At 50.3% G+C, this 26,203-nt stretch overlaps 1 protein-coding gene across 1 annotated transcript in view; it reads left to right on the forward strand.

Annotated features, from left to right (window-relative positions):
* Nucleotides 1-26,203, forward strand: part of TBCD (tubulin folding cofactor D) — a 143,289-nt gene that overhangs the window by 77,393 nt on the left and 39,693 nt on the right. The window contains exons 15-19 of the mRNA XM_045299572.1: nt 3,377-3,533; nt 10,905-10,962; nt 18,588-18,617; nt 22,168-22,253; nt 23,728-23,808. Coding sequence (XP_045155507.1) covers nt 3,377-3,533; nt 10,905-10,962; nt 18,588-18,617; nt 22,168-22,253; nt 23,728-23,808 — 412 coding nt within the window. The remainder of the gene's footprint in view (nt 1-3,376; nt 3,534-10,904; nt 10,963-18,587; nt 18,618-22,167; nt 22,254-23,727; nt 23,809-26,203) is intronic.

A 26,203-nucleotide genomic window follows, 5' to 3' on the forward strand; every position in this document is an offset into this window, starting at 1 on the left:
GCAATGAATGTACAAATGCGCTTTACACAATTGATGTGTGTATGGATTGTGATAAGAGTTGTATGAGCCCCTAATAAAATGATTAAAAAATAATAATAAAAATGAAAAATAAAAAGATCCTTTTATTGGGGGCTCTTACAGCTCTTATAACAATCCATACATCCATTGTGTCAAGCACATTTGTACATATGTCAGCATAATTTTCTAATCATTTCCTTTCTATTTGAGTCCTTGGTATCCCCGCCCCCCCCTGCCCCATGACCCTTGATAAGTTATAAATTATTAATATTTTTCTATCTTACACTGCTGTCTCTCTTCCCCCATGGTGTCTGTCGTTCATCCCCCTGGGTGGGGATATGTATGGTATGTTCATTGCGATCAAGTCCCTCTTCCTCTCCTCCTCTCTCCACCTTTCCCCTACTTTCCTGGCATTGCTACTGTCATTCCTATTCCTGGATTCCGTGTGTCGTAAGCTCTTATCTCATATCTTTACCTGTGTACGTGTTCCGGTCTAGCCCGCGGTGAAAGGCAGGACTGGGGTCATGATAGTGGGGGGTGAGGGAACCTCAGAAACCGGAGGAATATTGTGTGTTTCATCGATGTTACACTGCACCCTGGTTGACTCACCCCTTCCTTGTGACCCTTCTGTGAGGGGATGTTCCATTGTCTATAGATGGGTTTTGGGTCTCTGTTCTGACCCCTCCTCGTACTCAACAATATGATTTCATTTGTCTGCTTTTTAAATGGCCCTGAATTCACTTGGGAACCGAAACTTGTGCTTTACGCCCCAGGACTAACTTCTGAGGGTGATGATGGGAAGGGCACCCCCAGGTGCCTTGGTGACCATAGGCTCAAGGTGGGGGTGAGTTGAATGTGGGAGGGTCTCAGTCTGAGTGAGGTGTTATGGCTCTGTGCTGGTGGGGGCTCTCGGGGCTGTGCAGGGCCCGAGTTTGGGTGTCAGATGCACAGTGCCGTGATGGGCGCAGTCATCTGATGAGACTGCTGTCATGTTAGTCGTGTGTTTTGAAATTGACTTTGTCCAGTGAACTGATAAGCTGGAACCCTGCAGCCAGCGTCTGGACCACAGCACCCAACCCCCCCCCCCCCCCCTCCAAACTTGTGGCCACAGAACTGTTGAGCAGTGTCCCCTGGTGGTCCAAGTGGGCACCATCCTCCAGGGCGGGGGTGGGGGTGGGGGTGGGGCACAGCTTGTTTGTGTGGATGTGTTTTGGGCCTCAAGTGGGCTACCACTAGGACAGAGTGACCGAGCCGCAGGCCGGGGCGTGTGCACTAGCTCAGTTCGAGTGTCCTAGGCTCTGCTCTGCCTGAGGTGGCCTTTGGCAAGGTGATTGTTCCCTTGACTGTGTCTGCAGCAGCCAGTGGAGCCTTCTCGTCAGTCTAATGCCACTTCCTTCTCAGAATGCAGATGGTGGCTACTGGCCAGGGTGGCCGAGCCTCCTTCAGGTCAGTGAAGCTTGGTTCTTGCCGGCTGGCTGGTGGGAGCAGACAACAATGAGCTGCAGGCCCTCTTAAGGGTATGGTGTGCCCTGGAAGGTTGGTGGTTCAAACCCATCAGCAGTGTCTAGGGAGAAGGGTGAGGCCCTCTGCTCCTGTAGAGACAGACCCATAGTCTCTGAAACCCTGTCCTGTAGGGTTGGAATTGATGCCAGCAGTGGGTGGTCCAATCACAGGTCGGCGGCCAGACTCGGGTCCTTCATAGTGGTGGCACTGCCCGTTGCTCTGGCTGGGTAGTTGGGGAAGACGGTCCTCTACAACACGCTGTTCTGGGAGGTTTGGCCACTTGACTGGAGTCTGAGCTGCGTTCCCAGTGTGTACATGGTGCCAGGCTGCAGGACATTACCTCACAGGGTCCCCAGTGTGTATGTGTGGTGGAGCTGGGGACCAGGGGCGCCATGTGGTCCCCATCATGTGGAGTTGGACCACGGGTCTGCAGCCAGCAGCTGCACCCTGGTGAGCGTGTCCTGGGGAAGCACGTGGGACCTTCAGCCTACTTGGACGGCCCACCTGCCTTCATGGTGGGCCGGGTCTTCCCTGAAAGCACTTCTCTTCCATGTGGCGCTCAGCAAATGTACAAATGAACATTTGAGAGCCCTGTTAAATGGCATCCCTGTAAATTACACCTGCCGAACCAAATCCTCTTTCTGTTTGCTGCCTATATGGACTCTGAAACATGAGGAGGGCCAGGCTGTGCAATGCCCATGCCCCAAGGGCTGTTGTACTGCAGGCAGCCCTCTGTGATGGCAGATTTACGTGCTCTTGGTGCAGAGTTGTGGTGCATGGCCACTGCCACTGCCCATTGTGACCCCTGAGGTTGAGGCTGCTGTGCCTGTTGTGTCCCTAGGGAGAGACATTGACGCCAGCATTAGTCAGTTTGCCTCCCTTAAACACCTTGACTGTGTTCACAGATGTATTTTATGTTCTTTGTGCCTAATTTATGTGTCTCCAATAAACAAAACCTTCCCAAGTACTTGGCATACTTGAATCTAATAAACCAATAACATTTTGGTTCATTTAAACTTCCTGTAGTCTTACCGCGTTTCTTAAATCCCCCCACATCAAGAATCACATATCCAGCTTTAAATCGGTTAGATGTTTCTAAACGGAGTCCCTGGGTAATCGGCTGCAGGAGGCTGTTATCAATCCTATTTCCCACACACTTTTTGAAGCTCCTGCATACGTTACCTGCCCGACTGCTGAACGACCATGGTGTTTTAGCTGACAGCACACGCGCTGTGAGTTAGCACAGAGGGGCTATGGTGTTTTGTTTTTTCCCCGTTTTAAGATAGTTATTGTGAATTTACAGAGCAGATCATTAGTTTCATATTCAGCACTTCTTTTTTTAAAAATTATTTATTCTTTTCTTTTTTTAATCGTTTTATTAGGGGTTCATACAACTCTTATCACAATCCTTACATACATTAATTGTGTAAAGCACATTTGTACATTCAGTGCCCTCATCATTCTCAAAACATTTGCTCTCCACTTAAGCCCGTGATGACTGTTTATCTCAGCCTCACAGGGGGCCAGTGTGACCAGGGCAGGTGGTAAGCTGTGACAGTGGGAACCCGGGCTGGCCCATTCAGCTCTCTACCTCCAGCACCAACCCCCTGATGCCCTATTGTTGCCCTATCTTCCAGAGGGAGGACTCTGCCCCTTTCTCTGTCTAGCTCACCTGGTTACATCCGCCTGAGTGGTGTGTCCTTGGTTTGAACAGGTGGACTTGTGTTTCTCTGTAACAGGGTGACTAGGAGGGCCTGAGGTGGGCATGTGTGTGGAGCAGCTGAGAAAACTGTGCTGATGACATGCCTGTGTGCATGGCCACAGCCATGTGCTTACCCCCTTCTCTTGTACCCAGTTGTCTCTGTAATCCAGAGGGCGCTGACCTATGATGAGAAGAGGGGCGCCTGCAGCGTGGGCGCCAATGTCAGGGACGCTGCCTGCTACGTGTGCTGGGCCTTCGCACGCGCCTACGAGCCCACCGAGCTGCAGCCCTTTGTGGCGGAGATCTCCAGGTAGGCTTTCGATGTCGGGTCTGACCTACACACTTGTGCCTCTCCCTGGTTTTGTCTCTCCCAGTTATACCCCCATCCTGGTCCCTTCCACAACTGTGTGCCACCTCTTGGGCCTGGTAGCTGTGCCTGAGTAGCTGCCCTTCCTTAGGGAGGACTGTCTGTGCAGGATGTCCCTTCTTCGCAGTGACCAGACGAGAAGGGCTTGGGGGAGGGGCTAGCATCTGTGGTGGCTGTGCGTCAGATGTTCTCAGTGAAGGAAACTGGTAGGGAAGGGGCTGGGCAGTGGAGACAGGCCGAGGTTTACCTGTGTGGCCTTTTAGCCTGGATGCCCACGCCTCATCCCTAAGGGGCTTCTACCAAGGAATCTGCCTCAGTCTTGCTTTCTGGTCCCTGAGGCCAGGACATGAATGGTCAATGACAACCATCATTAGCAGCACGCTATGTCTTTGCAGCCTTGGGAACTCCAGGATTCCAGAGCTATGTTGGTGTCAGGACCCACAGTGCCTCGTCTGCCATACAGGGGCAGCTGGGTGCTGTGAGGCCTCCTGGACCCAGGACATTAGAGATGGCCCTGAGGGCAGTGAAGCCCTAAGTCGGTTATTGCTCTTATTGTTGTAAAAGTACATCTAGCAAAATACCTCAACACCTCTGACTGTCTAGCCTTATGCTCCCTGCTGCCTGTTTCAGATCTCAGCCACAAGTGGCATCTGCGTCTGTGTTGGCTGGGGATGGGGCACAGCAGGCCTTGTTTCTCTGTGCAAAGAGGGAAGCCTTTTCCTCGTGGAGACGAGGCGCCCTGTGTCTGTTGCTTCACTCAGAGCAGAGTGGTGCCTGGGGGATGTGACTCAGCTGACTGGGGGCCACAGGGGGGTGAATCACCCCACGTTTCATAAACACTCCTCCCCACTACTTCTACTGGGAAAGTGGAGGTGGAAAATGGATTTTGAAATTGTATTCTTTCCTGTAAGCTCCCCTCCACCTCACTCTTGCAGCGCCGGAGGCAACCACCTGGCCGCTCATGAAGGCCCAGTGGCAGTGCCTGAGCCCTGGGCAGTGGTTGGTATGCCTGGCCTGGGCTCTGAGTGTAGTGGATGGGGACACTATGTCTGTCACAGTGCAGCTCATGCTGACCAGATAGGGCACTTGTCTGTCTGTCCCTTCCTGTCCTCGATGGTGAGGGGTAGGAGAGCCTGCGGCACTGTGGTGGGAGATGCTGTGGACCAGGGTGTTTGTTTCTCGGGGCACAGCGCCTGCTGGAGGGGAGGACCCGTCAGAGTCCACCCTGCTCACTGCTGCTCGGTCCCTTGTCCCCGCTTCGCCACAGCACAGCTCTCTGTGCGTCAGGACTTTGCAGCTGGGTGAAGAAAGTAGGTGCGCCATGCCCCGTTCTGTCAGCTAGCTTCCCAGGATAGTAAGGTCAGCTTTTATTGTGATGACCTAAGGGGTGGGCAACGAGGACCGCCCTAGTGAGTGTCCTGTGGCCATGGGCCTGAGCCCGGCCTCCAGGAGCCTGGCCCAGCCACCTCCACGAGCAGAGAAGCTCCCGCTCAGGCACATACAGTTTCTCCTGAGTGCCTGTATGCTCTGACTCCCTCCCTGGCCTGCCAGTATGGCAACAGTGGTGCCGAGACCGGGGATGGCAGAGGGTCCCAGTGTGTCGGTCATGCAGGCTCAGGCACCTTGGGCTACTTCCCATTGTCCTCCCACTGTTTGTGTGCCAGACGCTGCCCATTTTGTTGTGGGAAGAACACTGTCCCAAGAGTGTGCTGGCAGACCAGCCTCTATCACAGGGGTCCCCACTTCAGGCACAGGTCGGCTACCCTGGGTCTGTCAGCCACAGCTCTGGCCCTGCTTCTCACCCGTCTCAGCAGGGTGCTCCCAGGGTGGCATGTCAGGGTCAGACCTAGCTCATCTTGCCTGCCCCCGTATGTCTGAGAAGATGGCAGCACTGGAGGCCTTTTGGGGGAGGGGCGTGTGTGTGTGCGCGTGGGTTTAGTTCATGGGAGTAGAAGGTGACCCCCAGTGCTGAGTAATGTGGGGTACTTGCTGCCCTTGGGGTGGGGCCCAAACCCTCCTGCTGCCAGAGCAGAAGACAGATGCTCGCAAGGGCCTGTGGGGCGAGTCTTGGAGCACACCTGTTTGTGAAGGGCCAGCATTTGGGGATAGGTTTCAAGGTGTGCGGATATCTCCTGGGCAGTGTGGTCTTTGGGGGCAAGTGGCCATTGGACACACTGGTCTGAGCAGATTGGTGGCAGCATACCATCAGACGTCCCAGGAGGACTCAGATCTGGGCAGCTGACCCAGACCACACACAGGATGGTCACTGTGTCCAGGTCACATCCATGTCACCCACCGGGGCTGGGCCTAGGTCTCTGTGGGGGGTGGGAGGCCTTGACCCTTTGATGTGCTGTGATTGCTAATGTGCTACATCCCACCGCTGCCGCTCTCACACATGCCCTGTCTGACCTCCCCTCAACCAGGGATGAGGTGGCCAGCGCCTGCTGTCCTTCACCCTGCACCTGGGGAGCCGCCTTGCCATTCCTCAGTCTAGTCCAACAGGTTCGCGGCTGTTCTCCGCCCTTCCTGTCCATCCGGACTCCTGGCATCCGCGGGGGCGGGGGCGGGGCCGTGAGTCACCTAGCAGGTCAGCGTGAGGATGCTGCAGGAGTTCCCGCCTGCCAGCCCTCCCTCATGAGTATCGGGCGGGTGGGGCCCCCCTCTGCTTCCCGAGGCCCCTCACAAATGACTGCATTTAATTGTGAGCTTTGAAGCCCCATAATTCTGTCCAGTGATACAATCTGGGCATCTCTACCTCTTTCACAAGCTCAGTGGTGTGCCCTGGAGAAATTGACAAGTGAGATCAAAACTCAGAAATAGAAACTTCTGATAAGAATCCAAGGAACTGTGGTGGGGGTGGGGTTCGGGGCGTGGTCGGGGTGGCATGCCTGTGACCCCTACTGCCTGGTCACCTGAGGGGTGCTCTGAGGTTTAAAAACGTACTGCCTTCAAGTGAGTTCTGACTCAGCAACCCTCTAACACAAAGTAGAATTGCCCCTGTGGGTTTCTAAGGCTGCCCATTTTATGAGAGTAGACAGCCTCATCTTCCTCTGTGGTCTCAAACTGCTGATCTTGCAGTGAGCAGCCCAGTACGTGTCTCAGGCCGCCACCAGGGCTCCTACACGCTGAGCGAGGTGTGGTGGCCCATTCGTCTAATTGACTCCTGGAGTTCTGCTGGGGGAATGTGAGCTCCAGCGTGGCGTTGGTGCTGGCTCTGGTACCTGCTGAGCCCTGTGCACAGAGAGGCAGGTGCAGGGGGGCCCCCCCGTGGACAGGTGAAGATGGGGTGTTCGCAGTGAGGCTGAGCCGCCGCCTCCAGCGCTGTGCTGGTCACCACCTTCCCTCGATTTCCTCACCTGAAACTCTGTTGTAACTGCTGGTGTTGACGTCAGTGAGAGAGGTGGCAGCATGTACCATGCACCAGCGGCTATCTGGGTAGGCAGGACATGGCGGAGTCTCCCCCACCCCCCCACGCCAGGCAGCAAGAATGGGTGTGGGGGCGAAGGGCTAGCACATGGATATCTCTCCTTTGAGGGCCAGTTTGTGCAGAATTAGAACAGTGAGCCACTCAGAGCAGTGTCCTTTGCTTACAGGCACCCTGCGTTCTGGTGACCCCACTGAGGAGCCCCACCCAGGAGTGCCTGGCCCCCTGGTGCCATGATGTTGGCTGCTGGCTCTTTGAGTTCATGGTTTTGGAATGGAGACAGCCCCGGGCAAGGCTCACATTTTATTTGAAAAACATGCTTTGCAGCTCCCAGAAAACATGGCTGTTACATGCCTGCCGTGGTCCTTGAAAGTGGCTGGAAGTACAGGACTACTCTCAGCGTAAGGTGGAAGCGGCGCCTCCTATCTCTGTAGGATGTTAGTAGCCCAGGAAGAAAGGTGTAAAGCCACTTTTTATGGGACCTGCTGAAATCAGGTGCCTCGGGCTCAGCGAGTCCCGACGTGTGTGTCCTAGATTTGGGCAGAGAGAGAGGAGTTTTATGTGTGACGCAGCCCCTCCGCTATTAGGAAACCCTGGTGAGCAGAGTGTCACATCACCTGCAGAGGGAGCAGACAGGTGCAGGAGCATGCAGATATGGCAGCTCCTGGGTGGGAGAGGGCGCCCTCTCCCTCCCGCAGAGCTTAGGGCGTAGCTTTCTAAGCAGTGCACAGATAGGCCCTTGGAGTGCCGGTGGGAGGAGGTGCATGGGGAAAGCGCACCCGGACTTATATTTACCCAGTATCATCAAACCTGTTTGCTTCTCAAACATACTGGTATTTCTAGATAAGCCAGTTTTTTTGAAAGTCTGAAATTAGAGCAGCTTTTCTTTATTTAGTCCAATCAAAACCGGTTTTAATAAAACAGGCTCTATTTGAAATCTCTTGCATCTCTAGGTGTATGTGTAGTTGACGCTCTATGACACCCCCTGCCCCACCACCTTCAGAAGCTATGCATTTAAGCAGTGGAGTTACATTTACCTACCTTGCTCAGTGATGTTGGCACAAAATAGGGATGGATGAGTATTTCAAGGCATTTGCTGGGGCCACACAAGCACCTGGATTTAGCTAGTGACAGTACCTGCTGTTGCCAAGCCTCAGGCTGTCCCTCTGAGGAACTGTGGGACCATGGCTGGGCCTGAGGTCACAATGGGGGTGTGAGACCACAGTTGGGTCCTGTGGTCACAGTGGTGACCTGAGGTCACAGTGCAGTCTGCTGTGGTATACGTGCAGGTCTCATTCTTTTCCTTGATCTTACGACGACCAACAATGCTTCTTGTAAAGCAGAAAACAAGGGAAGGAGCTGCCTGTATCCTGTGCCATTCCCTTGCTGTGCTCAGAACCCCGCCTGCTGCCTTTAGGCCTGAAGAAGAGTTCTCATGCCACCGCCACCTGACTTCACCGGGTGTCGACTTCTCGTGTAACTGCAACCTGGGGATGGAAAGGAAGGCAAGACTCAGGGAGCAGATTGCCCCTGTTCAGGCCCTTGCCCACCCAGACCCCCACCTGCAGGTAGTCACTGTGCTTACTGGCCCCTCTGATCTGTGACAAGGCCTTAGCCGCTCATTTCTTGGTTCCTTTTTTAAACAACAGATTGATAGGAAATTCTCGAAAGACAACCTTGCTGTTCTCAAAAAATAAGCATGTGCATCATCATGATGGGAGAAGAAAAGTTCCTTATCATTTTCTCCCCATTTCGGACGCTGTTTGACAGAAACTTTTCCATAATCAACCCTCGTGGTCTTACTGTGTCTTTTGAGAAAATCTGTCAGGATTGCGCCTTTTGGAATACCAAAAGAAGACTCAAACAACACAACAGCCACCTGGCTTCTGAAGTGCCCTCTCCGACAGAGCCTTTTCTTCAAGTCGCCCTCACGAGCGGAGGCAGGAGAGAACTTGTCTGTGGCCGGCAGAGACCCGTTTCAGCACTTTTTGTGTGGAGTAAGTCCATGCCACGTAGGAGCTGGAAGTCCAGTAGCAATACTTTCACGTATTCCTGCATATCCTAGGGATCCGATGTCCATATGGACACCTTTGAATCGGGCCGAGCACCTCAGGCCCTCCCCCTACCCCCAGTTCTTATTTGTCCCATCTTTGTCAGAGAGTGAGGAGCTGGGGCTCCACCATCTGTGGGGACATTCTCTGCCTGCTCAGCCATGTGCATATGTTGTGCAGAGGGGCTAACCTTGCAAAGACAGACCTGCCAACCAAGGTAATGCATTTACTTGCCAAGCCTGGGGTGGGGGTGGGGGGACACCCTCCTCCCCATGGCCTCCCTCACCAACATGGTTGTTTGGTCAGTTCCACCTGGTGTGAGCTCCCTGCACTGGGCCCCACGCCTGCAGCACCGTCCAATATCCCCCTACCCGGGCACTTGATGCCTGTGGATTCACCATTTCTGGAGTGTTGTGGAAATGTGCAGTATATAAGCTTGGCTCTGCCTTTGTTTAGCCACGTGCATAGAATCTTTGCTGTTTTTGCATGAGTCAGTTCGCTCAATGGTTGGTCAAATGGAGCTTTCTCTCTCTGATAGAAGACCTGCTACTTCTTCACTTGACCAGTTTCCACATTTAGGCAGGCCTTTGACTCAGAACCCTCGAGGATATGATTCCCTTTGGTCCCACCACCTGCCCAGGCCAGGACTCCATGTCTTCCCAGGATGCAGGCAGCATGGTGGGCAGGAGGTGAGGGAGCACTGCTTGGCCAGTCTATCTGAGGGGCTGCTGACCTGCTTTGGAGGTACCATTTGTGGCTGAGATGGGGTGTTTCCTAGCCATTATCTCCAAGAGTGGTGTGAGATGGTGCTCTGAGTGCCCAGCCTCCTCCTGTCCGTCCTGTGGTACAACAGCAGCAGTCTGTGCAGTTAGCTCCCTGGTCTGCTGACAGCCAAAAACCAGGTGCTGTGAGCATGGGACACTTTGAGACTGTCACTGGCTGACTGTGGGGTGCTGTGTCGACTCAGTCCCCTGAAGGTATTTACTTGACAGGTAATAGCTGTTTTCCCCACTTGGCAAAGTTGTTTCTGTGGTAATTACCTTTTGTGAGTGGCTGGGATTACTGGTCCCAGACACTGGTACTCCCACTACAGAGGAGGGCCCGGGACATTGGGGGTGCAGTGTGCGGATTGTGTTTGTGACGCTCATTTGCCCAGACCACGTGCACAGTTGCTCTGCACTGGCTGGGGGGTACTGCCTTGGTGCTTTGACTGAGAGCTGCTCCCTTCTTCACGAGCGCTCTGTTCTTGACCACCTTACACTTGGTCTGCTTCTGGGGGAACCGCCCAGTGCTGCCCCGGCCTCAGTGGCACCATGGGTGCAGCCACTTTTACATTCATGGGGACTTGAAGCCTGGTGAGAACCATGCCTCAGTGGCCCGGCACCTGGGGGGTGGAGTGAGGATTGGTATCTTTGGGGATTGATGACTGCACTGGGGCTCAGGAGTCATGGGGAGAGGTGGGGATTGGCACTGGGTAGGGGATGGGGTAAGGTAGGGATACCAGGGGGGATTGGCAACTGTGGAGGAATGGATACTTCAAGAGCCCAGTACCTGGGCCCCAGGGGGTGGGGATGCTTGAGGGCCTTGGCACCTGAGGGAGGGTTAATGCCTCGGGGTCTGCTGCTTGGTGGGGGCTTGCCACCTGGAGACAACATTACTTGGGAGAAATACTACTGTGCGTGGCTTCCGCTTGGCAGTGGAGGCATAGCCAGGAGAGGTGAGGAGGGATGGATCCAATGCTTCGGCAGTGAGCTGCAACAGTACGCTCTGAGAGCACTAGGTGCTGAACACACCCTGGTGCCCAAGGCCCTCCTGATTGACCGTCTTGTTTCCTCACAGTGCGCTCGTGATCGCCACTGTGTTTGACCGTGACGTGAACTGCAGAAGAGCCGCCTCGGTAAGCTTCTGTTTCATGACTTTGTGCGGTTGGGAGCTCAGATCACAAATGTCTGGTCAGCAGCCGTGACGTCTGCCACCCCAGGCTGCTTCCCCACAGTGCCCCCACTGCTGCCCCTCACTACTTGAAGCAGGAGGACATGGATGACAGGATGGAGCCAACGGATGCAGGGTGGAGACTGCCCATTACCAGTGAATTCTCTCCCTGCTGGGAATCCTGGTCTGGGGGTGCCTTTGGACTGTGAGAGTCATCAGCCCCTGTCCACTTCAGGGGTACTGGGGCAGGCCTGGTGGTCAGACATTGCTTATGGGGCCCTCCTTTGGAATGGTGGAGCCACTTCTGTGAGTGAGACCTGGCTGTAATGGCAGAGTGGGTCATTTGTTGCTGGTTAATGTACCAGAGGGACGCCATCAAGCATAATGCCCTTGACCATGGGGGTGTTGGAGTATGCTGGATGTACCAGGATATGCTGGGTGCACATGGTATTCTGGGTTCTCTTATGCTAGAGTGTGCTACAGTATACCTGAGGTATACTGGGTGGTAGGGTATTCTATGGTGTACTTGAGAGATACTGGTTGTATATGGTTATACTTAGCATATACCTACGCACGCACACATCCGAGGAGTTGGCTCAGCTCACATGGTTGTAGAGGTTGGAATGTTCCAAGTTTGTGGGTCAGATGTCAGGCCTTCCCTGTAGGGGCTGATCATTAGGCCACTCATTGGCTGAAGTTCAAAGAACATGAGGTCAGATGATGACAAGCCAGATTCAAGATCTAGAGTGAGCAAAAAAAGCCAGTGAGCTTTGCAAAAATGTCCATATGTTCTGGATGCAGGCCACACTCCCATGGTTGATGACATCAGATCATATCAGGGAGGGGATTACATTGTTTCAGTAAATAGAAGATAACTACATTGTTCCGTAATTGCCAAACCAAGGAGAATCATGGGCCAGTCAAGTTGACACATGACCCGAACCATCGAAGACACTGGCCCCACCCTGGAAGAGTCTGATGATATTTGTGTAGGCCTCATGGATTCTGCTGGAATTTTTAATAGCTATTGCAATGGATACTTCGAGTTGTAGACAATGCATCTTAATGAATTAACACTTAATACAGAGTTTTCTAACCATGATCATGGAGTTGTCTTATTTATTTAGATCTCTTGTTCACCAATGTTTTGTAGTTTTGTGGTGTGTAAGTCTCCCACTTGTCTACCAGTTTGTAGTTGTCTGGTGACTTGTGCGTGGTTATGATGCTAGATGCTGTGCCACAAGCATTTCAAATACTAGAAAAGTCACTAATGGTGACAGGTTTCAGTGGTGCTTCCAGGCTAAGATAGACTAAGAAGAAGAAGGATCTGATGGTCAACTTTTTAAAAACTGGCCAGTGGAAATCTTCGGAATAGCAGTGAGGCTTCGTCTGGAAAAGCAGCAGAAAGTAAGCTCTGCAGGTTGGAAGGCACACAGAGCATGACTATGGAAGAGCTGCTCCTCAAAGAAGAACCAGCATGCATGATTTGGATAGAGGAAAGCTTTCAGGATCTTCATTTGCTGTTGTGGGATGACACAAATTAGAAGAAACAGTTGAAAACACCACTAATAATTAGAACATGGAATTTACAGTGTGACTAAAGGAACACCACTGTAAGTCATCCAATAGAAATGAAATACAAATGTGTGGAGATCTACATCTTTGTCATTAGTGAACTGAAATGGACCTTTATATTGTCGTCTATGCTTGGAATGACAAAGTGAAAAGGAATGGTGTGGTGTTCATTGACAAGAACAGTATTTCAGGATCTGCCCTGAAATATGCCGCTGTTGGTGGCTGGAAAATATCCATACACCTACAAGGAAAACCAGCTAGTATGATGATGATTCACATTAATCAGCCAACACGAATGCCAAAGATGGAGAAATGGAAGATTTTTACCATCTTCTGCAATATGAAATCGACCAAACATTGCAATCCAGATACATTGATAATTACTTGGAAATGAAGGACCTGTAGTTGGAAAATATGGCCTTGATGATAAGAATGAAGCCAGAGATCACAATACAGAATCTTGTGAGACTCATGACAACTTTGTTAGAAGGACCTTTTCAACAACATAAATGGTGACTCTACGTGTTGACCTTGCTAGGTGGAATGCACAGGAATCAAATTGACTATATCTGTGGAAATGAAATAATGGAGAAGGTCAGTATCACCAGTCAGAATAAGTCCAGGGACCAACTGTGGAACAGAGCATCAATTACTCATATGCAAGTTCAGGTTGAAGCTGAAGGAAATTAAATCCACAAGAGCCAAAGTGCGACATTGTGTATATCCCATATGAATTTAGAGACTATCTCAGATATAGATTTGACATATTGAATACTAATGACTCAAGACCAGATGAATGGTAGGACATCGTATGTGAAGCATCCAGAAGTTTATTAAACAGACAAGAAAGAAAGACCAAAATGGGTGTCAGAAGTGACTCTGAAATTTATTCTTGAATGTAGAGTAGCTAAGTGAACGGAAGAAATGATGATTTCAAAGACCTGATTCCAGAGGGCAGCTTAAGAGAACAGAGTATTATAAAAATATGTGCAAAGACCCGGCTTTTTAAAACCAAAAGGAAAGAACACACTCAGTGTGTTTTTTAGCTGAAAGAACGGAAGGAAACATATTCAAGCCACAACTTGCAACACTGAGTGATGCGATGGGCAAAATACTGACTGGTACATCCACTGCCACTGAGTTGACTGCATCTCACAGTGACCCTCTATATGGTTTCCAAGGCTGTACATCTTTATGGAATAAGACACCCTCATCTTTGTCCTGAGAAACAGCAGGTGGGTTTGGAACTTCTGACCTTGCTTTTAACAGTTAAATGCTTATCTGATAGCATCATGCAGGAAGCATAAAAAGACGGGATGAATACAGAGAGTCACATCATTTCAGGAGATTAGCATATATTCCATAATAGATGGCACAGAGGGGAGAAGTCCAAGTTGCACTGAAAGCATTGGCAGAAAGACAAGGCTCTAGGAATTGACAACACCAATTGAAAAGTTTCAACAAATGAATGCAGCCCTCATATGCCCCAAATTTGGAGGACAGCTACCTGAACAACCCACTGGAAAACATATTTGTGTCCACTCTAAAAAAAGGTAACCCAACATAATGTGAAAATTATTGAGCAGTATCATTAATATCACCTAGCTGAAGATAATTAAAAAGTAGTTGCAGGAATACATCAACAGCGAACAGCCAGAAATTCGATTTGGACTCAGAAGAGGACATGGAATTAGGCATATCATTGCTAATGTCAATGGATTTTGATTAAAAGTAGAGAGTACAAGAAGGGTGCTTACCTGTGTTTTATTGACTATATAAAGGCACTCAACTGTGTGGATCACAACAGATTATGGGTAACCTTGTGAAGAATGGGAATTTCAGAACACTTAATTGTGCCCATGCAGAACTTGAACTAGATCAAGAGGAAATGGCTGGAACAGAACACGTGAATATGATGTGGTTTAAAACCCTGAATGGCGACAACAGAAAAGTGGGTGGAGGGAGACGTCAGACAGTGTAAGACATGACAAAATAATCATAATTTATGAATTATGAAGGGTTCATGAGGGAGGGAAAGCGGGGAGGGTGGGGGGGGGAAATGAGCTGATATTAAGGGCTCAAGTAAAAAGCAAATCTTTTGAGAATGATGATGGCAACATATGGACAAATGTGCTTGACACAATGGATGTATGTATGGATTGTGATAAGAGTTGTACGAGCCCCCAATAAAATGATTAAAAAAAATAAAATCCGGAATGGTGTGTGTCAGGGTTGTATCCTTTCACCATATGTATTCAATCTCTGTAGATAATCTGAGAAGCTGTGCATGAAGAATGCAGCTTCGGGACCGACGGATGAACAGCCTCCAGTATACGGATAACACCACCTCTCGCTGAAAGGGCTGAGGACATGAACACTTACTGATGAAGATGGAGACTGCAGCCTTCAGTAGGGATTACATCTCAACACAGAGACAGAAACCTTCACAGCAGCCTTCAGTAGGGATTACATCTCAACACAGAGAAACAGAAATCTTCACAATAAGCAGAAACATGATAAGTGGAGGGAAAAAAATTAAATTATCAAGGACTTAATTTTACGTGGAGCCATAATCAATGGCCATGGAAATAGCAGTTAAGAAATGCAACGACACAATGCATTAGGCAAATCTCCTGCCAAAGCAAAGATGTGACCTTGAGAATTTAAGGTGCAGCTGAACCTAAACGTGGTATTTTTCAGTCAGTTCAAAATGCATGTGAAAATGGAATGAATTAGGAAGACTGGAAAAGAAATAATGCCATTGAATTATGATTTTGATGAAGATTGAACAAATGTGTCTTTGGTAGAAGTTTAGCCAGAATGCTCTTTAAGAAGTGAGGATGGTGAGATCTCATGTACTTGGGACGTTTTAGCAGGAGGGAACAATCCCCAGAGAAGGACATCATACTTTGTGAAACAGAGGGGCAGCTAACAAGGAGAAGACCCTCCATGAGATGGATCAACACAGTGGCCGCAGCTGACATCCGCTTGGGAGGATGGCCCAGGACTGAGATTGTTTCTTTCTATTGTGTGTAGGGTTGATATGTGCCAGAACTAAGAACAGACTTGGACTTTTTATGCTAAAAAGAAATATATATGTGTGTGTGTGTGTGTGTGTGTGTGTGTGTGTATGTGTGTGTATGGTATTGTGAACAGAATTGTATTCTTGAGTTTATTTCTCAAATGTTTGTTTCTAGCATGTGGATCTACAACAGAATTTTAACAGTGAGCTGTGTGGTGTTACCTCATGACCTTGTTTTTCAGTTCTTGTGTGTGTGTTCCTTATGATTTCCTACAAACAGGAGCCTGCCGTCTATGAAGAGAGACAGCCTGCTTTTCTTTTACAGCTGGATGCCCTTGCCTCCTCCCCCTGCCGGTGCATGCTGGGTGAGGAGTGTCCTCGCCTCTTCCTTGGTGTGTGGGAGGTGTCCAGTCTGTGTGTGTGTGTGTGTGAGAGAGAGAGAGAGAGAGAGAGAAGAGAGGGCAGAGAGAGAGAGAGAGAGAAGAGAGGGCAGAGAGTCCCTCCCTCCCCTGAGCGGGCTGGTGAAGTTTCCTCCTGCTGCTGCCTTGTGAGGAGCTTTGCTGATGTTAGTTTGTGAAGTGTGCTCTCTGCATCGTTAGAGGTGGACTTGGGGTTTTGTCCTCCTCTCTTTTGCTGGGAAGATCAGTCGGTTGGGTATCAAGGCAGTTCTGGCTCGGCCCCTCTCTTGGTAGGTGTGGCTAGGTTGGCTACCCCATTTTTCAAGGGTGTGTGAGTCTTATCTGTGTGGGACTTGAGGCTGTAGTGTTCTTTACTGTGTTTTTCACACTTCAAGGTGGTGCAGGCCTCATAGAAGGAGCTGAGAAATGTCCTAGTGGTGTGCAAACATTTTTGCTTAGCATAGGCATTCGGTGGAGACAGCTTCCTTCCTTAATCTTTCTGCTTGTGGTGAATGAGGGGTTAGGAGACCAGGCTCGCTTGTGCCCTTTATTAGTTACAGTACTGGCATATGTATCTCGGTGCCCTCTGGTCAGGGGTTGACCTGTGGAGATGGGCTTCCTTGCCAGAATTCAGGAGCTCAGTTGTGTCACAGCCCTGTTCCCGGACTTAGAAATCCCAATCTATCCAGTTTAATGATGGCTCCCTGCTGCCCATGTCCAGGGTTAATCAGCCTCGATGGCTCCCTGGAAGAGCTCAGTGGAGCGCTGGGCAGCCCGCTGGGTCCTGAGTGGGCTAGGCTTTATCTTCCGGACACAGAAAGCCCAAAGGTTACCCTTGTGAGGTCCTCCTGCCTTCATTCTCCGGCTGACCCCTTCCTGTGCCCTGAGATGAGGTGACACTTTTCCCCACTCATTCACTCGACAGTTGGCACCTTTAATCTGCAAATCAGTTCAGCCACAGTGTGATTCTCCTGATTCTCCAGAGCCAGCTGCCTACTACGGCCGGGCCATAGGGTGATGTGGCCGTCTAATGTGCCGTGGGGAGTGGGGGCAGTGGTGGCCCCCCGAGCTGCCTCCCCTGTATGCCGCTGCCTCTACCCCATTATCAGAGCTAGGCCTGAGGAGGAAGCCTTCCTTTCCATCCCGCAGGGAATCTGTCCTTTTTCCGATGAGTTTCAGACAAGTGTGTATCTTTTATCTACCTCTTTTAACAGAGTGATTCCCAGGTAAACAGACGTCCATTGGGGCTACCAACAGGGGCTGCCTGCCCCATTAACTGCCCCTCCCCCAATGCTTTCCCACATAAATCCTGCCACAGTTTTAACTTTTGACTATGTTGCCAGAAGAGTGAATGTATTCCTGCGTGGTGCGCATGATTCCCATGAACACCTCTTTCATGGGCTGTGTTTTAGCACTTTTACCTCTTACTTCCTTTGGCGCTGGTAGTAGAAGGAGTACAGCATGCACCGCAGAAACATGCTTCCCTCCCAGACCTGCTGTTAGCCTGCAGTCCCTGAAGGGCTATGCTCCCGTGGGCCCAGAGGCAACCCGTGCCTCTGGTCGTCTCAGCTGCCAGGCAGCCTGGCCCACATGGACGCACCTGTCTAGACACAGCGTGGGCTTAGGACCAGCTTGGGCCTGAGAGCGGCCCCTCTTCCTGTCACCCCCCCCAACCCTGTGGTCGAGGATGATGCCATAGCCTGCTCTTAGAAGCTGCTGCTCATGCTCTCCTGCCCACAGGCTGGCCGCTTCCCACTCTGGCCGAGTTCCCAGTGGGAGGAAGCTTCTCAGGGTCTGTGCCGGCCCTTGCCCAATGTGACCTCTTGCAGCTCTGACCCCTGACTCCTGCCTTGGACCTTTTACATGTGCCACTCGGCACACACAGTTGGGCTGGCACAGGTGAAGTCGGATGGTCCCCCACTGGGGGTCAGGAGCAGGGAGGCCAGCAGGCTGGTAAACAGAAAGTGGGTATTGTCTTCAGTGACACCGGCCTATCATGGTCAGCCTGCTCTGCTGTGTAGCCATAGCCCGCAGGGCACTGTGAGAGCGCAGGAACCCTGCTGCTGTCAAGAGGGAGCAGTGCTGGAGCAAGCATCGTGTCACCCGGTAACCTGTGCACAGCCTGGGTGTGAGTCTTGCTGAGCACTTCTTTGTGCCCACACAGCTGTCCCTGGTCACCAGCAGGTACCTCTCCTTCAGGGAGCTTCAGAGGGCAGCAGTGACTGTGGCCTGCATGGGTACTCACTGCAGTGCTAATAAAACCCCCAATGAAAGGCTTGTTGGGTGTTGAATTGGGCTCTCCTGGGCTCTGCTCTGGTTTTTATGGTTGCAGGGCCTGTAGTGTCTGCTCATGAGGCTAAGTGCTGGCCCACACGCTGCTCTGAGGACATGCTGGGCTGTGGTCCCCGAGTGCACCAGCACACAGAGCAGGCGGCTAAGCCCCAGGCCAGCAGCTAACAATAAAAACTTCTGTTTAAAAAGCAAAGCCACGGGTCATTTCTACTGCACTGTGTTTGTTTTGAATTTACCTTCTGATATTTAGCGAAATGCAAACCACACTCACCTTGCTGTGTTTGTTTATCTTCCTGTTCCCAGGCTGCTTTCCAGGAGAATGTGGGGAGACAGGTAAGGCTGCGTGCAAACCTTCCTTCCTAAAGCTTCCTGCCATGCAAGGAGGAGCAGTGGGGCGCTGCTCGTCTGACGTGGGGAGAGGGCTTACTCTGAGTGAAGGCAACTTCTCACATAGCTTCACTGCTAACAGACTGCTAACGTATCAGCACTCTAGATGGTGGGCGGGGACCCTCACACAGGTCAGAGGTTAGCAGTGACAGTGGGCGGGGTGGGGTGGTGTCTCAAGCCATGTCCCTACTACTTTTGTGAACATTGCCTCAACTCTAAATCCATACAGACATCCCCACCCCCCACCCCCAAGGTATGTAGAGGAGGAAGGTGCCTTTGGGGTCTCCAAGGCTGTGGCTTCAGACGCAGGTTGCCTGGCTTGTCTCTGGGACTTGAGCCTCCTGTGTGGTGGGTGGCAGACAGACATCTGTGTGGTCCCTGTGGAGGACAGCTGGAGGTGCTGCCTGCCTTTACTGAGGGACTTCTGTAATCCAAACTGCAGGCGCTGAATGGACTTGTCCAGGCTCTGGAAGATGGCCGACCCATGAAGGGACAGAGGGCTCTTGGGGGTGGGCGAGCTCCAGGTGGAGGTGCCACCTGGGACTGTAGAAGTGGCCCAGGAGGAGAGACTCAGGCCTAGGCTGAGCTGGCCTCCGAGGGTGGAGAAAGAAAGGAATTTGTCCTGACTCCAGAGGAGGGACGAGGCCAGGTAGGCAGGCAGGCTCTCGGCACTGCCCACCAGACCCCGAGACTTGAGGACAGGGTGGAACCCAGCCCCTGATGGAGTGTGGGCGAGCCGTGCTCACCCCTGTGGTCCAGGCAGCACCCTCCCGTTCTGGGAGGAGGAAAGGCCAGGATGACTGTGCAGCTCCTGCCCAGGCGATGTGAACTGTGTCCTTGGGCTGTGTGGATATGGGCACCAACAAGGAGACACTCGTGCTGGGCGTGCAGGTGGTCACAGGCACCCAGTTGGAAGAAGCGGGGCCTAGCATGTAGACAGTGGGCCCACCGGGACTCAGGCAGGGTGGGGCTGGGACTTCCATGTGCTACTTCACACCTGGTGACCTGAACATGCAGGTGTGTGCTGAGTCCTGCTCAGGCCATAGCGTTGGAGCAGAGAAGGCCTTTTCGGAGCTGGGTCCTCGGGAGGCCTGTGCTGTGGACAGCGCATGCTGGAGTCTCACATCTGACTCTCAGACTCCTGATTTGGGGTGTTAGTGTGGGAGCCACACGTGGTCCTCGACTGACTGGGGGCTTCTGAGCCCTGTCCTTGGTGCCCTCATCCCGGTGCCCAGACCCTGCTGCTCATGGGACTCTCGTCACTTGTTCACTGTCCTGTCACACAGTTCTTGCCAAACAAGGGACTGCTGCCCACCCACTCACCTGCTCCTCTCAGGCATGGCTGTGTAGTGGGGCTTGGTGGGGGATGGGGGCAGTCGTCTCTGGGATTTTCAGAGAAGTATGGTCCCAGCAGCGAAGCCAGATGCAGGGGATGGTATTCACAGAGTCAGTGCAGGGGGTGTGTTGCCCAAAGTGGGTGAAGCTGCCCCCTGGGGGCAGTGCTGGAATTCAGACCCAGGGACCACAGAAGCAGAGACCTGCACTTCATCCTGGGTGATGGGCTCAAGAACAACGCTTTTAATGGCCAGGGGGACACTGGGTCTTTTGTTTTTTCTCTGAAAAGGAAGAGATAAACCAAATAAGTTTGGGAACCTAAGATCTAGGTTTGTGCTGGTAAAAGCTGGACTTGGCAGGTGGTGGTGGTGGTGGAGGTGGTGGAGGATCTGGGCCCGGGGAAGCTAAGTGGCGCTGGGTGGGCAGCAGAGAACCCAGAGGGAAGTGGGCAGGGCATGCTGTCACTGAATGTGCAAGTCCAGAGGTGACGTGAGAGCGCTTGAATCAGTCTCTGTGTTACCAGGTCCTTGAATGAGTGCCATGTTCACATTTGGTGGGCAGAGGGGACACAGGGGCAGGAGACTTACAAAAGTTTGTGGAAAATCTTGTCTTTCCATTCTATTTTCCACGAACTTTTTGAAGCTCCTTGTGTGTTAGGTGGGTTTCACACGTTGACTGAGAACCAGACCACCACAGTGATGTTGATTTAGATGTTAGCAAGCTTCCCAAGTTCCGTATAAAATGTGGAAATGAATCTTGAATGCAGATTATGGTGCTGTGGTCTCACCCAGGAGCTGAGAAACAGATGGGGTTGTAACAGGAGTGCCAATGGAGAGGCTTGGAGGTCTGTGGAGAGGGATGTTGGGGTGTGCGCATAGTGTGTGTATGTGTATGCACGTGAGTGTGTATAGGCCTTCCCGTCATGTGAGGCACAGGAGGCCAGTGGAAGGTTGGTGGCAGGTGCATTTTCTGAGGTCTGCTCTGCTTGGAACCCCAGTGACTCCACCAGCTTCTCTCCCTAGGCCCGGGAGCTTCTTACCCGGTTTCCCCAAAAGTAAGACATCCCCCCAAAATAAGACCTACTTACAGTCTTGCCTCTCGCTGAAATATAAGGCATCCCCCCGAAAATAAGACCTCCCTGAAAATAAGGCCCCCCAAAGCTACTGTAACTCTGGACTCTGGACCATAGCCGCCGCGCAGCTCACTGTTGGCCGCAGCGCAGCCGGAGCACACAGGAAGCGCGAGGTCTCTTTTAATAAAACAATAAACAATAAATGTGTACCGTACTCTTCTTCATGGAAAAATAAGATATCCCCTGAAAATAAGACCTAGCCCATCTTTGGGAGCAAAAATTAATATAAGACACTGCCTTATTTTTGGGGAAACGGGGTAGTTCTTGTTAGAAAGTGTAAACAACCTCCCCAGCGGTAAACAAAGTGTAAACAACCTCCCCAGGCCCAGGGCGGAGGGTGCCCTTGGAGATCTAAGTGTCTCCTCTGGGCGATAATTGTAAGACTTTGTACTTGGTTAAAATTTTGTTATTTATGTATGTATTAGAAATACTTGTTTGGGTTTTAGTTTTTCAGATCCAGTCGCCAGCTAGTGGTAATATGACCTGTTGCTTTGTGGGTGGGACTAGGGGCAGAGCCTGTGCAGTCAGGGGAACCCCTCAGCCTGTCTGATTCTGGGGATTTGCTGCTGTCCTCAGCTGGCCATGTTGGTTCTTGGGTGCCAACTGTGTGTAGCTCTGAGTTGCTCTCACAGCTGCTGTGTAAAGTGTGAGTGCTTGTTCCTGGTGTTTCTGCTCTGAGCCTCTCCACAGAGCCACTTGAGGGCCTGCAGGGCAGGCCAGGGGGACCCCCAAACAACCAAGATCTGTCATTTTATGACGGTGTGCATTACAGAAAGGTCTCAGGATGTTCTAAGTTGGAGTGACTGAGTTTAAAAAATTAAACATTTTAAAGGGACTCAGTGACTCAGCAAAGGCCATACATGGCTCAAGGTGTGAGGGTTTGGGTGCCAGCCCCGCCCTGTCAGCGACGGCACCACGCACGCCTCCTTCTGCATAACTGGATCCTGGGTGAGAGCTGTGGCTGGAGTTTTGGAAATGCTTATTCAAATGACTGCTCATCTTCTTTCCTATTTCACATTTCAACATTAGGGTACGTTTCCTCATGGAATTGATATTTTGACCACAGCTGACTATTTTGCTGTTGGGAACAGATCCACCTGTTTCCTGGTGATAAGGTGAGTTTATAGCATTGGTCTCTATTTTCTTTGCCTTCAGTGCCCACAGCTGACTTTCCCTGGCCACCCCCCAAGCCCCCAATCCTGCACAGGCCAAGGAATAAAATACACCTGTGTGTAAGGAGTTAGAAATGAGTCGGATGGAGAAGGTGCTCACCCTTAGTTTGTGCTTGGTCATTGCACAGTGAGAGGTGGACTGGTCTGTGGGTCTGGCTGTGAGGCATCTGCACACCCTTCAAAGACTCGGTGTGGGGTTTAGGGGACTAGCGCTGTCTGGCGGTCATTGTCTGTACACCTTCATGTCTGTCCACGCTGGCTGTCAGGCCTGGTGCTGCACAGAGGAATATCTTTGAGCCGGACTTGCCTTCCCGCTGGTGACAGCTTGTCTGTGCATGTCACCAGGGCACTGGGCTCGGCATGAGGCTTCAATTGGAAGTGACTGCTGCCTCTTCCCTCTTGGTGGCGAAGTGTGCTCTGAGTGGGAGTTCTCCTAGATCGCTTATGAGATGAACAAGAAAGAGTGTGTGAGAGTCAGGTCAGGGAATAAATATTTCACATCCCTAACTGTAGACATCTCATCCGATTATTTGTACTTTGTAATTTAGGGACTGGGGAACGACTGCGCTTGTCCTAGGTGCTCTCTCCTGATAGTGGTCCCAGCGAAACCGGCAGCAGGTCCTCAGAAAGGGCCTGTTTGCTCCCAATCAGGAGGAAAAGTCATGCCCACTGCATTTCTTAGCCACGTGCATGTCCCGAGGACAGGTTCCAGGAGCTCCTTCTTGCAGACCATGCAGAACTGACATTTCTCCATAACCAGCATGGACAGAATTTTAAAAAATGTGACATTTGCCCTCTTTCCCAGAAAGAATCTTTGACTAATGTTCCACTTGTATTTTTAGTGTGTCCTTCCCATTTTTCCTCAGCATTAATCACCTATTAATGCTTTATTAGTTCTTTTCTTTCTTTTTAAAAAAATCATTTTATTAGGGGCTCATACAACTCTTATCACAATCCATACACACATCAATTGTGTAAAGCGCATTTGTACATTCATTGTCCTCATCATTCTCAAAACATTTCCTCTCCACTTAAACCCCCTGCATTAGGTCCTCTATCAGTTCTTTTCTAATTCAGCTCTTTATTTTTGTGAATATATATATATATATATTTTTTTTTTATTGTGAATATTTGGGGTTGAGATACTCCCTTGTTAGTTACTAAGGTAAAATGACTGGAAGTTGATAAAAGCCTGTGTCTCTCACAGAAGTGTTCTCTTTTGTCGGGGAGTTCATAGTGTGATATTCCTGGTGTACTCTCCTTCTATCTCTGGTCCCAGGCGTCCGGTCTGTTCTCGTTCCCCAGGATCATCTGCTCCGGACCAGAGAGTGCACCGTGAGGTGTGTTCTGCAGCCTCCGTGAGCCCACTTCGGACGTCTTCGCTGGCCTTTCTCCAAGTGCTTGCTTTCTTTTTCAGTGTGTTCATTGCCGGCTTTCCTGAGTATACCCAGCCCATGATCGACCACCTGGTTTCCCTGAAGATCAACCATTGGGATAGGTAAGTGGTGCTTTCTTGTGTTCCTCTTCTTATACTGGGGGCGAGGGCAGAGGGGTAAGTATTGGGCTATTAACAGCAAGGTCAGTGGTTCAAACCCACACATCACTCCATGGGAAAAAGACGAAGCTCTCTCCTCCCCTTCTGTAAAGAGAGACGCGCTCTGAATCCCTGCCGAGGTTGCTAGGAGTCAGTCGACTCGGTGACAGTGTTTTTGTTTTTTTAAAAAATAAATCATTTTATTGGGGGCTTGTACAGCTCATCACAACCCATGCATCCATCCATTGTGTCAAACACATTTGTACATTTGTTGTCATGTTCAAAACATTTAAAAAAATTTTTAATTGTTTTATTTATTTTAAGCCATCTTACTGGGGGCTTGTACAACTCTTATCACAATCCATACATCCATCCATTGTGTCAAGCACATTTGTACATTTGTTGCCATCATCATCTCAAAACATTTTCTTTCTACTTTAGTCTTTGGTATCAGCTCCTCATTTTTCCCCCACGCTTCCTCTCTCATGAACCCTTGGTAATTTATAAATTACTATTTTTTTCATGTCTTACATTATCTGATGTCTCCCTTCACCCACTTTTCTGTTGTCTGTCCCCCAGAGACAAAATTAAAGTTATGAAGTAGCAATGAAAATAATTTTAGGTTTGGGAGGTCACCACAACATGAGGAATTGTATTAAAGGGTCGTGGCATTAGGAAGGTTGAGAACCACTGCCTTAAAGCTATGGAGCATCACGGCTGGGCTGTGTAGCAGCCTGGTGGCCTGGAAGGCTGGAGTCCCTGTAGGGTCATCCAGTGAAGGGCGGAGAGCCGGGAGGGGAGTGCACCCTTAGTGTCCTTGTTGGGCCCACTGTCCTAGAGAAAGGAGGGGTTTCTCATGTTATAATCATGAAAGACAAACACTGCAAAAAAGACAAAAACCCTCCCAGTAACTCTGCGGCTTCCCCCAGCTCATCCGCCAATAAGAGAAGTAAAACTCAAATGATTATTTTTGTAACACAATGCGTGAGACTGAACTGTGGAGCTTGTTGGCCCTTTATTTTTCAGAGGTCAGCAAATGAACCCCTGAGGACAGGCACCAGATTCTGTAAATAAAGTTTTATTGGAATACAGCCATGTCCATTTGCTTACATATTGCCTGTTTGTTTACCTGCTGCTTTTAAACAGCAGCAGTTTTATATTGGCCACAGTGACCGTATGGCTCAAACCCTAAAGCATGGGAGGTGTTTGCCGACCCTGACAAATACCCATGCACAGACAGCTTCTTTTGCTCTTTTGAGGTGGTATTTACACACCATGAAATCTACCCATTGTTAGTGTATAATTCACTGGCTTTTAGTAAATTTGCTTAAGAGTGGAAACCAAAACCGAGACAAACCACCCTAAAGTCAAACCCCTGCCGTCGAGTCCCTTCTGGCTACAGCGACACATAGGACATGGACAGCTGTTGCCCAGGATTCAGAGGCTGTACTCCTACAGAGTCGTTGACGGGTGGTGGGCTCCACCCGATGCCTTCTCAGTTAGCACTGAGCCCTTAACCACTCGGGCTCTGGAATCAGAACACAGAGTCTTTTTTTCTTTCTATTTGCATAACGTTCTTGAAGTTTCTTTATGCTGTCTCATAAACCAAGACTTTGTACCTTTTAATTACTGAACAGTATTTTACTCTATGACCTAATCTACTCATTCATAATTTAAAATTTCGTAATTGGTTCCCTCATTTGTATTATTTCCATTTTGAGGCTTTAGTGAATAATGTTGCTATGAACACCGAAGGTTAAGTCTTTGTGTGGAAAGCTATTTGGTTTCTCTTGGGTAGATACCTATCAGTATAACTGTATTTGGCTAAGGAATTTCCCTTTTATTCTTGTTTTATTTATTTTTATCATAAGGGAATGTAAGATTTTTTTCCAAATGACTTTCTGTGTCCATTGAAATGGTCATATGTATTTGCCCTGTGTTCTCTTGATGAGGGTGTAGTACATTGGTTGGGAGATGGCACACCAAACTTATCTGCTGAGATGAATCCCCTTGGCTGTGGTGCATAATTCTTTTGCTAAATTCAGTTCACTAATGAGTTCGAGGCCCATGTTCATGAGGGACATTGGTCATCAGCTTTCTTTTCTGGTGATGTTTTTGGCTTCGGGGTAATTCTGGCCTCATTAAATAGGTTGGGGGATATCCACCCTCCTGTTTTCTGATGGTGGTTTTTTTCCCCCCTTTTTAATCATTTTATGGGAGGCTCATACAGCTCTTATCACAATCCATACAAACATCCATTTTGTCAAGCACATTTGTACATATGTTGCCATCATCATTTTCAAAACATTTTCTTTCTACTTGAGCCCTTGGTATCAGCTCCTCATTTTTCCCCTCCCTC

This window comes from Echinops telfairi, unplaced genomic scaffold (assembly GCF_000313985.2).
Source record: "Echinops telfairi isolate 266 unplaced genomic scaffold, ASM31398v2 ScPeMD7_7458;HRSCAF=8496, whole genome shotgun sequence".
Lineage (NCBI taxonomy): Eukaryota > Metazoa > Chordata > Mammalia > Afrosoricida > Tenrecidae > Echinops > Echinops telfairi.